This window comes from Poecilia formosa, unplaced genomic scaffold (genome assembly GCF_000485575.1).
Source record: "Poecilia formosa unplaced genomic scaffold, Poecilia_formosa-5.1.2 Scaffold187, whole genome shotgun sequence".
Taxonomy (NCBI): Eukaryota; Metazoa; Chordata; class Actinopteri; order Cyprinodontiformes; family Poeciliidae; genus Poecilia; species Poecilia formosa.
Window position 1 is genome coordinate 1049856 of NW_006800126.1, and position 12105 is coordinate 1061960.

At 39.8% G+C, this 12105-nt stretch overlaps 1 protein-coding gene across 2 annotated transcripts; it reads right to left on the bottom strand.

Annotated features, from left to right (window-relative positions):
• Window positions 1-232: 232 nt before the first annotated feature.
• ccnk (cyclin K) lies at window positions 233-9031 on the bottom strand. Of its 2 annotated transcripts, none has more exons than XM_016678675.1 (11): window positions 8774-9031; window positions 7297-7523; window positions 6568-6649; window positions 6320-6451; window positions 4677-4782; window positions 4521-4578; window positions 3976-4145; window positions 3721-3893; window positions 3566-3596; window positions 2221-2292; window positions 233-1341 (listed from the first exon to the last, which is right to left on the bottom strand). In XM_016678675.1, the coding sequence occupies exons 1-11, from the start codon at window positions 8780-8782 to the stop codon at window positions 812-814; spliced, it is 1590 nt and encodes a 529-aa protein (XP_016534161.1). In that variant the 5' UTR covers window positions 8783-9031; the 3' UTR covers window positions 233-811. The 2 variants fall into 2 exon arrangements, with proteins under 2 accessions (XP_016534161.1, XP_007566219.1); XM_007566157.2 differs by having other exon boundaries at window positions 3685-3893; window positions 8774-9027.
• Between the last annotated feature and the right edge of the window lie 3074 nt (window positions 9032-12105).

A 12105-nucleotide genomic window follows, 5' to 3' on the forward strand; every position in this document is an offset into this window, starting at 1 on the left:
TGTAATGCAGTACACTTATGTCTGTTTTTTAATGAAGATAGTAAAGGAAATGTAAAATGTAACGTCAATTCAGGACTTTTTCTGTATCGGATCTGTACTAAATCTCAGATATGTGTATCTGTGAAAAAAGTGGACAAGTGCATCGCCATTAAAGAGCAATTTTTTCTAAATTTGTTTAGTTTGAGAGGGTACTTTTGTAATAACATTTTACAGATCCCACAAAACAAGGACAAAATGTGAAAATAAAACTTTTAATAGTCGCAGAACTGTTTGCGAAGTGAAACCAGCATTTTCAAAGTTATGCCAAAACAAAAACAAATTATGGGCCGACAAACTCCAAAAGCCTCAACTACTGTGTTTTCCCTAAGACTGGACACAATGTGAAAGAACAAAATGAGAAACAGAACGCAAAAACAACTGGGAAACATTAGGAGGCAAAAAACATGATTTAAATGACAAGAAGCCTAAAACAAAACCAAACAAACTGAAACATGTCTTTGACACACTTTGGGAGGAAAACTGCTGTTCCTCAGTACATTCTCAGTGAAGGGCTCAATAAGTAGCTTCCTGTAGATATCAAAAGATCTTTTCAAAAAAAAAAAAAAAATAAAATAAAATACTTCCCAGAAATATTCCTCCTGGTTTTCCAAATAATGGTGCTCAGACCTGACTTGTCATTTCAAGTTTATCTCCAACCACGTCAGCTGCTTGTCTGAAGCCGCACTGAAGAGAGACCAGCCTCACTTCTTTTAGTTTGTGACAGGAAAACTTTCTGGTTCAGTCTCCAATCAGCAGCTATATGTTTGTAGATTCATCTCATCCACCCGCCGCGGTTTAGGGGCATTCCAGGTGGAGGGGGCAGGGGTACTTGGGACTGTCCTGGAGGCACGGGGGGTGGAGGAGGGTACCCGGCAGGGGGAAGCGTGATCCCCGGCGGCGGCACGTGGCCTGGGGGCATGCGGGGAGGCGGTGGCGGAGGGTAGCTGTTGTAGCCTGGCGGAGGGTAGGCTGGGGCCAAACTGGGTGGTGGGTAACTGGATGGAGGAGGCGGAGGACCTGGAGGCGGCGCCGCGGCCTGTTGGTAGACGTGCGGGTGATACGGCGGGATGGGTGGCGGGTAGGTGGGCGGCATGGGGGTGTAGGCCGGGCCTTCTGTCTTCATCATGGACTGCAGGCTCTGGTAGCCCTCCCCTGACATGTAGGAGCTGGTGGTGGACATCAGGTAGTTGGAGGGTGGGGGTGGAGGAGGGCGATGGGGCAAGGGTGGGGGCTGGTGTGGGGGTGGGGCATGTGGAGGCGGAGGAGCAGCTTCGCTTCCTGGTTCCGCCTCTGCAGGAGGGGCTGGATGGGGAAACAGAGAAAAACAGAAAAATAACTAACAGGACTGAAACGATTAATCAGATTAATCACAATTAATCAGTTATTGAAATAATCGTCAACTAATTTAGCAATCGATTAATCATTAACAGACTCCGAAAAAGAAAATTTGCTTACCGAGAGCAGTAAAGTAGTCAAAACTGTACAAAAAACTTATAAATTTTGCATTTAACCCAGAACTGCTCAAGCAGCAGTTTTTGCTTCGTCTGGTTCAAATTCTCTAGGTGTTCACTTCAGGCAATAAAATGTGTATTTTATTTAAAAAAGGAATTGAACTATTTATTAAAGTGTTTCTAATATCGTACAAAAAAGGCCTTCAGAACAGGCAAATTTTTTATTAATCGTCAGAATAACTAAAGTAATCTTTAGTTGCAGCCCTAATTAAAAGCAGTCACTGCATGGCTCAGTGGTGGGAGCCATGCAGCTGGGTTCCCCCCCAAACCCACCAAGATGATCCCAAATAACCTCCCTGTTCCCAGACAGGAACGCACAGCGGGGCCAAGATCAGCCAATGCCGCCGCGCAGGAGGTCTCATTACCCGGCTGAAGCTCTCAGCAGAGCTCAGGGTGAGCGTGGGAGCATGTGGTTTGCGTTTTGTCCAGGCAAAAGGTGATTACATAAGCAGGCTAACAATTTTGGGCTGCTCCAGGAGCCCGAACTGACCGCAGGGGAACTGGCGACTCATAAAGCAGGTCTGTTTAGTGGCGCACGCAAACAAACAAACAAACAAACAAACAGCAGGGCTTTCCTGGATGCCAGCGTGTCCCCAAGTTCAACTCCATGCCCCCAAGTTCAACTCCATGCCCAGATGAAGGGCATCACTCAGGCGGCGGCCATGGTTACCTGGGGGAGGCTGGGATGTAGGCAGGGGGGGCATGGGGCTCTCCAGTCGGGGGATCTTTGACCCGGCTTGTTCTGCAAAAATGTCAGAGAGAGTTACAAGAGTTATCAATATATGATTTTTGGTTTAATAAAGTTAAACAAGAATGAATGACTTGAATCATGTCAAATTAAAACAGCAAACTTTACTGTATCTCACTGGGATTTCATGTGATATACTGACATAAAACTCTGCATAAAGTTTTGTTGTTTTTTTCTAATGAAATTTGAAAAGGGTAGCCGGCAAGTATTGACCCTAAAATTAAATCCAGTGTAAGCACTGGACCCTTTGGGATATACACAAATCTATGGACAGACAACTAATAATATACATCCACCGGGACACAGTAAGAGAAACAAGATGGTGGCTGCATCATGCTGTGGGGATTCTTTTCTTCAGCAGCTTGTCAGAGTTTAGTGGAGGATGGAGCTAAACACAGGTCAACCCAAGAAGAAAAACTGTTAGGGTCTGCAAAGCATTTTAGACTGGGGTGGAGGTTCACCTTTCAAGCAGAATGAGCCGAAAAATAAAGTCATAGCAACAATAAAGTGGTTTAGATCAGAGTGAAATAATGTGTTAGAATGGACCAGTCAAAGTCCAGACAAGGGCTAGTACTCTAAGTTATTTTTTTTTACCCCCCAAAACAAAGCTAGTTTATTTTATTTTATTTATAAAATTGCTCGGTTTTTTTGCGTCACTTCCAGCGTAAAGAAAAATAAATAAATAAAATTAGGCCCTTCATTTTCTTAATATTAATATTTGAATTAATATTTGCATCTAGGAGACATGAGATCTCTCATATTTTCCCAGATGCAGGCAGCCAGTGACGGGAGCTGAACCTGGCTGACTTAAAGGCGCACACACACACACATTTGTTCTGGATCGAGGGGACTCTGTGCACACACACTATACTTTGGGGGAAAACAAACTGCTGTAACTTTTGCTAAGCAAAAAAAAAAAAGAAAAAAAAAAAGATGAAATAAAAATTGTGTTGACTGACTATAATTATAATGTCAATATGCTGATTAATGATGGCAGTCCAAACTTAAATATAATTCGCGAGACTTGAAAACTGATGCTGAAGGTTGTTTTCAGCATCAGAGGTTGAGACATTTTACAACAAGGAATTCACGTGGAAAAGTGGATTAAGTGTTTACAGGGACAGATGGTCCTACAAATCTAATAAACAAGGTATTATTGTCCTCTCTCTTAACATTCATGGACTTTATACTTTTGTGTTTGTAGGTATAATTTCACAAAATTACAAAAAAAATAAAATTGTACTGCGACTTATAAAAAGCAGAATACCTGGAGGTTTGGGTTCATCCTTTGGAGAAGTCTGGGACAAAAACAGACACAAGGCTGAGATAATCAGAAGTCATTTCTTCATATTTTTAAAGTCTTCTCTTCTCTGTTAGCTTGCTTACATGCGAGCGTTTGAGCTGGCGTGCCGGGCTGCCAACCTGAGGAGAGGCCTTCTTGGGCGGCGGGGGCGGCGGGTTGGAGGCCGGGGGCTGCCCCTGTGGGACTGGAGGAAGAGAGGTGGGGGTAGCCGGCGCCCGCTCCTTCTCCTGGATCTGCTGAGGGATGGGCTTGTTTCCCTGGGAGTACAGGTCCAGGATCTGGTGGCAGATGTCTGGAAGATGGAGGGATTATGACGGATGGATGAGAAGCGTCCGAGAGGTGAGGGAGGAAATCTGAAGGAAGGAGGGGAGTACCTTCCAGAAGCTCGACGGGCACATCCTGGACGAACTGCTCCCACCAGCGGCGGGACGACTGCTTGGCCGTCCACTCCTGGATGTCGAACTTACACAGGCGGCCGGCCAGGTACATCACAGCCACAGCAATGATTTCTGGCTCCCACTGCAGAGACAGCATGGTGCAGAGGCTGGAGGGAACACACACACACACCCACACACACACGCACATGCACGAGGGTCAAATCTGTCAATATTATCAGGAAAATCCTCAAAATAATGATTTATATGACAAAATATTAGGACCGAACTAATAAAAAATTGCAAAAATAAAAGTCATAATATTTTAAGAATAAAGTTGAAAAACAGGAATAAGTCGCATGAAAATGAAGTTGAAAAAGGAAGTTGTAATAATACAAGAATAAAGTCAATATTAATACATTCGTAATGTTATGAATTTAGTCTTTCAATTTAGCAACTTTATTCTCAAAATATTATGACTATTTTCGTAGATTTAAGAAGAACCTTCAGTTAATTAGAGTAAACACAGGCCAAAGTGTGCTCACCTGTCGTTGACAAAGGTCCAAGCCATCTGTAACACCTTGCAGACTTTATTCTTCTCGCCTGCAATACAACAGCAGAATGTCAGCCTGATCTTGACTGAATCCATGAGCCAGAGTTTACTTTTCATCAGTGGTTGAAACGTTTTTTTTCTTCTTTACCTTTAAGCTGCTTGACGTAGCGCAGCAGGAACATGTAGGGATGCTCCACCTGCAGGTCAAACTTGATCGTCTGGAGCAAAATCCTCTCCAGAACCATCACCTCCTCCTGTTACAACCACAAGGTTCATTTAAGGTGCAGTTCTCTCAACAATGGAGATTTGTTGCAGTTTTACAGCACAAATAGACAGATTGATCTCATTCTCCCTGAAAACACGCAGCTATTTATGATGATATATGTAAGTAACTTCTGCTCCATAAAGTTAAACTCTTTGTGATGTCACAAACAGGTGGCAGACAAGAGATCGCAGGATAGTTACGGTCTCCATTTTGTTGTTGTTTTTGTCTTAAATTCAGCAGAACAGAAGTGAAAGTCCGTCCAGAGTTTTGCGCTCGGCCTTTTCGACCGACTGATTAGGCGGTTGCTGCATCCAGCTCATGACATAAGCGGTTCTTTCTCCTGGACCCAGAAAAAGGAGAAAGAATGTGCTGCAAGAGACACTTAATGAGCTTTTTAATAGTTTATAAAGGAATCTGGACTCCATTGTAACATCTGGAGTTCAAAAAACTTGGACGGGTCAAGCCTGGATATTTCTGCCTTGAAAACACACTCTTCACAAACTCAGTTGGAGTTTTATGAAGCATTTCTCTTTGTGAAAAAGACAAAAAAAAAATTTCCAGTTTTTTTAGAGTTAATGACTCAGATTTGCCAGAGGATATTTATTCCTATAATTTTTCCCTCAGAACTAGAACCTCATTTCCTTAAATTAGCGTAAAAGTAATGATGTTGGATCATGTTGAAGGCATAAATAAAATAAAAACAAAACAAAAAAACCCCCCCGATATTTATTTGATGGAAACTATTTCCTCTGTCTTGTTTTCATTTATGTAAACAAATAAAACGCAAAATGTTAGAAGAATATTTCAAGCTGATGTAGCTTTAAAAAACTGACATGTTGAAGGTGGGAAATAATATCAAGTGGAGTTTATTTGTATTTAAGAACCAACGTGAAAAGGATTTCAAGAAATCTCTTAGTTAATACTCATATTGCTCTGCAACAAAAATGGGTTTGTCTACAAAACATCACAGGCCTTTAACTCCAAGCAGGGGGTTTTCATTTATTGTAAAATAATTTCTCATCATGATAAGAATTTTCACTTGTTGTGAGAACGACAAATTGTAATTAATGTTGGCGAACTCTCAAAAACCTGCTGCTGCATTCTCAGGGTTGAAAATAATTTCACTACTTTATGCACCATTTGCTCCACCACTAAGTATTGCTAAACTTAAAAATGTGAGTAAATACAATTATTATACAGTTATTTATGTAACTGTACCCTGAAGAATCCCATTGTGAATGGATGTATATTGTAAGACACATGCAGTTACTTCAAACAAAACTGAAAACAAGTAAACTGTTTTATTCATCATCACTTTTATTGTTATCCCATTAGCACCAGTCAGTATTGAGATAACATTTGAAGGCCATATCACAAACCCCTAAATCCAAGTTTTGTTTTGTGTTTTTTTGTTTGTTTTTGTTCCTTTTGTTTGTTTTTGTCATTGTCTTGTGACTGTAGACGCTTCTGAGCTGAATGTGTTCAGAAAAAGGTCAGAGGTCAACTGAAACAAATGAAAACGTCACCTTTGGATCGTCGCCGAACTGAGCAAACTGCACATCGTTCAGTAAGCTCCGCGCCGTCTTGATGATGTCTTTGCACTTCTTTGGAGTCTCCTCAACTTTTCCGGCCAGGAAAAGACAACAAGCTCCAGTGACCTGTGGGACAAAAACAAACAAACAAACAAAAATAAGTCCCAGCGTTCATTTCCCTAAGTTTAGTTTGCTTTCGGACATCGGGGAAAGACCGAGGATGATCAGAAACTGGGACTCACGTATCTGGGAAACTGCTTGAAGGAGTGGAACATGTAGAAGCGATGGAAATATATGATGCCGGTGGCCAAAGTGTCATAGTGTCTGCTAACAGTCAAGGAGTCTCGCACATGACGACTTCTATAACTGAAACCTGATTAGCATGGTTAGCTTTATAATTGCCATAATCACATCATTACGCTATGAAAAACATAAAAGCATTTCAGCAAAGCATTTAACCAACGCTCCATTTGTTTAATTTATCATTTTTTTCCTTTCCTTTCTCTCTTTCTACCAAAGACAGCATGAGAAAAGTTTGGGTCCCAACCAGCCCTTTTTTTTAAAGGATAGTGTTGTTTACAGAGACTTCATCATTAATTTTTATTTGTTCTTTATATTGTTTTGTTTATTCGTTTTGAAGACTTAAAATGTCGCCCAGTTCCAGTGCTAAAATGTTCATTAGAACTTAACGTTTATTGATCTTGGAGAATGTGTTCTAGCATGTTTATGCCACTGCCATTATATTAGTTGAAAAATGTCTCAAAACAACAATGATATCGTTTATCGCAATAACTGGGACAATTTACCATCAAGCAAAACTTGTTATCGTGACAGGCCGAGTCAACTCGTACAGCTTATCTGTTCTGTGTGTTTTTTTTTTTTTATTGCACTACTTTACCTAAAATATCTAACCCTAACGTGACAGAGATACAAGATAAAGTTTTTTCCTGGTATAAAGTGATCAAGGATACAGGCCGAGGCGGGTTCCCACGTCGAATATGAAGCGGGCTCCCTCCCTCCTATACCGAGCCTCCGTACCCGGGTCAAGGCCCTCGGACTGAGACGGGGTGTGTGCTAGGTCCTTCTTGTCCCAATACCAGCATGGCTTGATGTGGTCCAGAGTGGCTTGGCCGCTCAAGTTCTCCTTGGGTTCCTTCATTGTCTGAGGGGAAGAGGTGGATGGACCTGCTGCGCTGGACTGTGGAGATTCAGAGGGGGGGAAAAAACAACCAAAAAAACAATAATTACTTTCTAGCTTTCAGAGAAAAGCCCTACAAGTAAGAATCAGCATTTTATGTGTGCCCCGAATTCTTTAAAAGTACAACTTGTGCTAAAAGTTGCTTTGTTTAATTCACTTTTCGTTTTTAATATTTGGTTTGTGGAAATAGACAAACCCTGTATAGAGCATGTGGGAGATTTATTCTCCATGTTCACCATAAACAACCCAAACAGAACCGGTGAGGAAGTGTGAAATTATCCAAATTGTACCGTACATAAAAAAAGCCACAGAAATGCTTAACCCAACAAAGAAAACTTTAAACTACTCATTTTATTGATCTACTGGGCATGGCTGGTAACGAGAGTCTTGCTGTGTTGTAGCTCATTAGCTAGTTGGGAATTCCTAGGATTGGCTAATTAATAGCTTTAAAATATAATTTCTCCAAATAGTAGTGAGAGCTGGTCCTGCTTTAATTTTCACACCATGACAGTCAGTTTTTGTTGGGAAAAAAAAAACAAAAAACACCCAAATTCTCAGACATCCACGTAAGCAAGAACTAGCCTTTTTTCTTTCAGCCAGCTGACCGGCTGTGAGCAGTAAGTGGTGTGAGAGAGGTAGAACCACATTAGAATGTGGAGGAACACACATATTTAAACATAGAAGTTGTTTAACTATAATCTGAAAGTAGACCTAATGTTATTCATTTAGACATCTATAATAAAACTCTGTTTCTCCACTGTATTAGAGAGTAAACTGTATGGCTAAGTTTAACCAAATGTGTTGCAACAACAAAAAAGAATAAAAATATAAGTACAAAAATTGTATTTACTTAGCAGAGTAATGTCTTAACTCCTGTATAGTTTATATAGAGATCAACAGCGTAGCCTGGTTTATTATGAACGTGATAAATATAGGATTTAGCTTATTAGCATAATAAAGTTACGAGCTACTACCTAACATTTACTATAAATATACCTGAAATGTTCAAAACCATGCTTCATAATGTGTAATAAATGCATTTAAAGGAAGTAAAATGGGTGAGTTTGTAAAATAAAAAGCTACAACACAGAGAAAGACAAGAAGTGTGAATTAGGCTGGTTAATCTGTTCGCTAGCATTGGGTTAGCATGTTAGCCCGAGCTAGTGCTAAGGACATATCAGCCTGTCAAAGTGTTTGCAATTCTAGCTGTTCGTCGCTTATTTTTTCATCTAATGAGCCGCGACGCTTACCTTTATCATGTATGCGTCGGGATAAACCACATACAAGAGACGACAGTTTGAATAATCCGCAGTTCTTCACACTGTATTAACCAACAAATGAGCAACCAAAATCCCCATTGTAACAAGGACACCACCGTTTTCCCGTACGTCACTACCTCCTTCACTACGTCATTACGCAGGAGACAAGAAACACATGCGCCTTGGAAAGATACATTTCGGACTCAAAAATGTGTTTTTGTTTTTTTTTTTCCGAAAGTTAAGTGCCTAATTTAACCAGTGAACTATCCGTTATATGAATCGCTTTTATAACGATTCATATAACGTTAGCCTCCTTATCCAAGTTGTGAGGATAAGGAGGCTGTTGTTTCGAATACTATCCACTAGAGGGAGACAAATATTCACTCTACTGTTTTAATTGTCTACAAAAGCAATCCAACAATCATAATTCACTACAGTGTTCAAAATTTATTCATTTATTGTCTACCTCTCACCTTCATAATTTCAGGAGTCTCTTCATCAAATGTGAAATGTTACAGTTAATAGTTTTAGTCTTTTACTCATTTATGGAAAAGAGTAGATTATGGAAGAAATATGCCTGTGAAATAGAGAGATTTTTAAAGTCATTGCTAACGTACTGTGGGTCTATTCTTCAATAACAACATAAAGTTATTTGAAATTTGTTATAATAATATCTCAGATAAATAGGTAATTTATACTATTGGAGTTTGCAGCAGTAAAATGTTTTCATTTGGTAAATAATAATGGGTAAAAGATCGTCTAGAAATGCTCTAAAAGGAGAAAGACAACAGCAGTCTAGCTTTGTGTTGGTGATATCTTTCCCCAATCAATGGTGTTTGTCATTAATTAGTCAGCTGTGTCAGTTATGAGGCAAATACTGCACACATTTAATGCAATTTAATACACAACTGATGTTTACCTTCCATGCATGCCATTGTTAAAAACAAATCCTCTTTAAAATCTGCACAACTATGCAAAAGAAGGGGCAGATGAGACCAAAAGGGGATGTTTTTGAAAATGTGGAGGAAAGCCAGCTCCGCACATCACCTTGAAAACACTGTGACACATGATGGTGGTAGCATCATGCTGTGGGGTTGCCTTTTTATCAACAGGAACATGGACAGCAATCAAAGCCGATAGAGGCGTGCTACACCGATCAGTAATTCTTCCAATTTGCGGACTGTGTTGCTGAGTCGAGTACTCTCTTGTGTCGGTCTCTTAATCCCAACGAGAGATGTCCAAGTTTATTGCTGCGATGTAACTGTCAGTGAAAAAGTTAAAAAATTGATCTGAATAATTATCAAAACATTGTGAGAGGTGTTTGCCCTGCGAGGCAGAAACAATCCCTAATATCTCCTTTGGATGTTTATAGTTACTACCAGCATGTGGGCCTCCTCAGCCTGTTGTCGCAAGAGCCGACCACGAGCAACGTCCCGAGCCCTGTTCGCTCCCCTCGCGGCCTCACTTCTGAGAAAAGCCAGCATTGAATCATTTACTTGGCCCACATTAAAATTTGGAATCTGCATGCATTATATATTCACCCCTGCTCGGACAAATCCTCTTAACTGTGGGAGAAATTGTCAGGACGGGTCCTGTGGAAAAGTAAGAGCCTTGTCTGGTTGTATTGCCTGTAGCAAGGGAGCATCTCAATCTGTCACTCAAATCCACACACGCACACACAGACACACACACACACACACACACACACATACCAACCACACTCTGAATAGCTTATAAATAATATATCCTTATACTTTCTTTATTAATATTAAACATTGCATAATGAAGTAGCGACTATAAGCAAATCCCACAGCAATATTCATATTACCACAAGCTCTCCTGGAGTGGACCTTTCATTGTTTATGTCAGCGCTGTCACATTGTGGTTAATCACATCAAAATGGCTTTGAGTGCTTTATTTTTCACCTCTGCAACACTAAAATCACCCATTTTTTCTCAAAACTTGCAGTTTGAGCACCGTGCAGTGCTCTGAAAAAGAGTTTCACCCCTACATGTTTTGGTTGCTCATCTAAATGTTTCATATCATCAAGAATATTCTAAAACCAGAGATAAAGTGATTAAACACAACATGCGGTTTTTAAACCCTCATCCTCCCTTTTGAACAGTTATGAATTAACTGCTTAAGTAATTTCTTGACTCTATGGGGATGTGGATGGGGTGAGCGCAATTGGACTTACTTTCTATGAAAGAAAATGGTTAAATTGTAAGTGACTGACAACACGAAGTAGGCTAAAAGATCACAGAAATCCAACTTATAATTTCCCAAAACAGCTTGATGATCCTGAAGATTCTTTGGGCTGACAAGGCACAAGTGAAGCTTGAAAGACGTGCGGTCCCATTACATCTATTGTGAAAGTAACAAAGCATGTCAGAGACTTTATTCATTAATAAAAATCAAACACGGAGGTGGATGTCTGATGGTCTGGACGATGAATTCTGAAGGTCATCAGATTGAGACCTTAAGCTTCGGGCCACTTTGGTTTCATGCAGCTGGATGATTGTGTGAACACGACAAAAACACGAAATCTTACCAAGTATTTCTGGTCCAGTTTCTAGTGCAAATATTTCAGTACACCTGAAATAAGACCAAACTAACTTACAGGTAACTTTTTTAGGAAGATGTTAATTGTTGTAAATCAAGCTAAAAGTGAAATAATCTGTCAATGATACAAGACATTTTAACTAACAATTTGGGAAAAATGTCTTGATCCACTGGTAGATTATTCCATTTGTAACAATATTAAGGAATTGTTGACTTAAAATAAACTCCTGATTCTTGCTGATTGGTTGCCTGTAATTAGCTTTGTACTAAGACATTTACACCAGAAACTAGACCAAAATACTTGGTAAGATTTTGTGTTTTTCATGCAGTGAAGAAAACCAACAAGTCCACATCTGAATAATAAAATTAAGATTTTGAAGTTGCCCAGTAAAAGCCTGGACTTTGTCTTACCTTAAATACCTTAAACTTATCCAAGAAAACCTTTGAATGTGGCTGGATTTTTTTTTTAAATGCAACAAATAGTAGATGATAATTAATCCACATTAATGCAAAACATTCCTGTTATTATCGTGGAGAGTGATTGTTGTCGACAAAGATGGCTAACTAATTACTTTTTCATGTCTGGATGGTTTGCTTCTCTTAATAAATGAAATCATCCTTTTGAAAACTGCCTTTTGTATTTACAGAGGTTACCTTTGTCTGATATTTAAAAAAAAAAAAAAAAAACGCTTTTCTACAGTACTGCATACAGTTTGTCTATTTTTAGACGGGCCCCCATAGGAATGTCTCTCTTTTTTTAT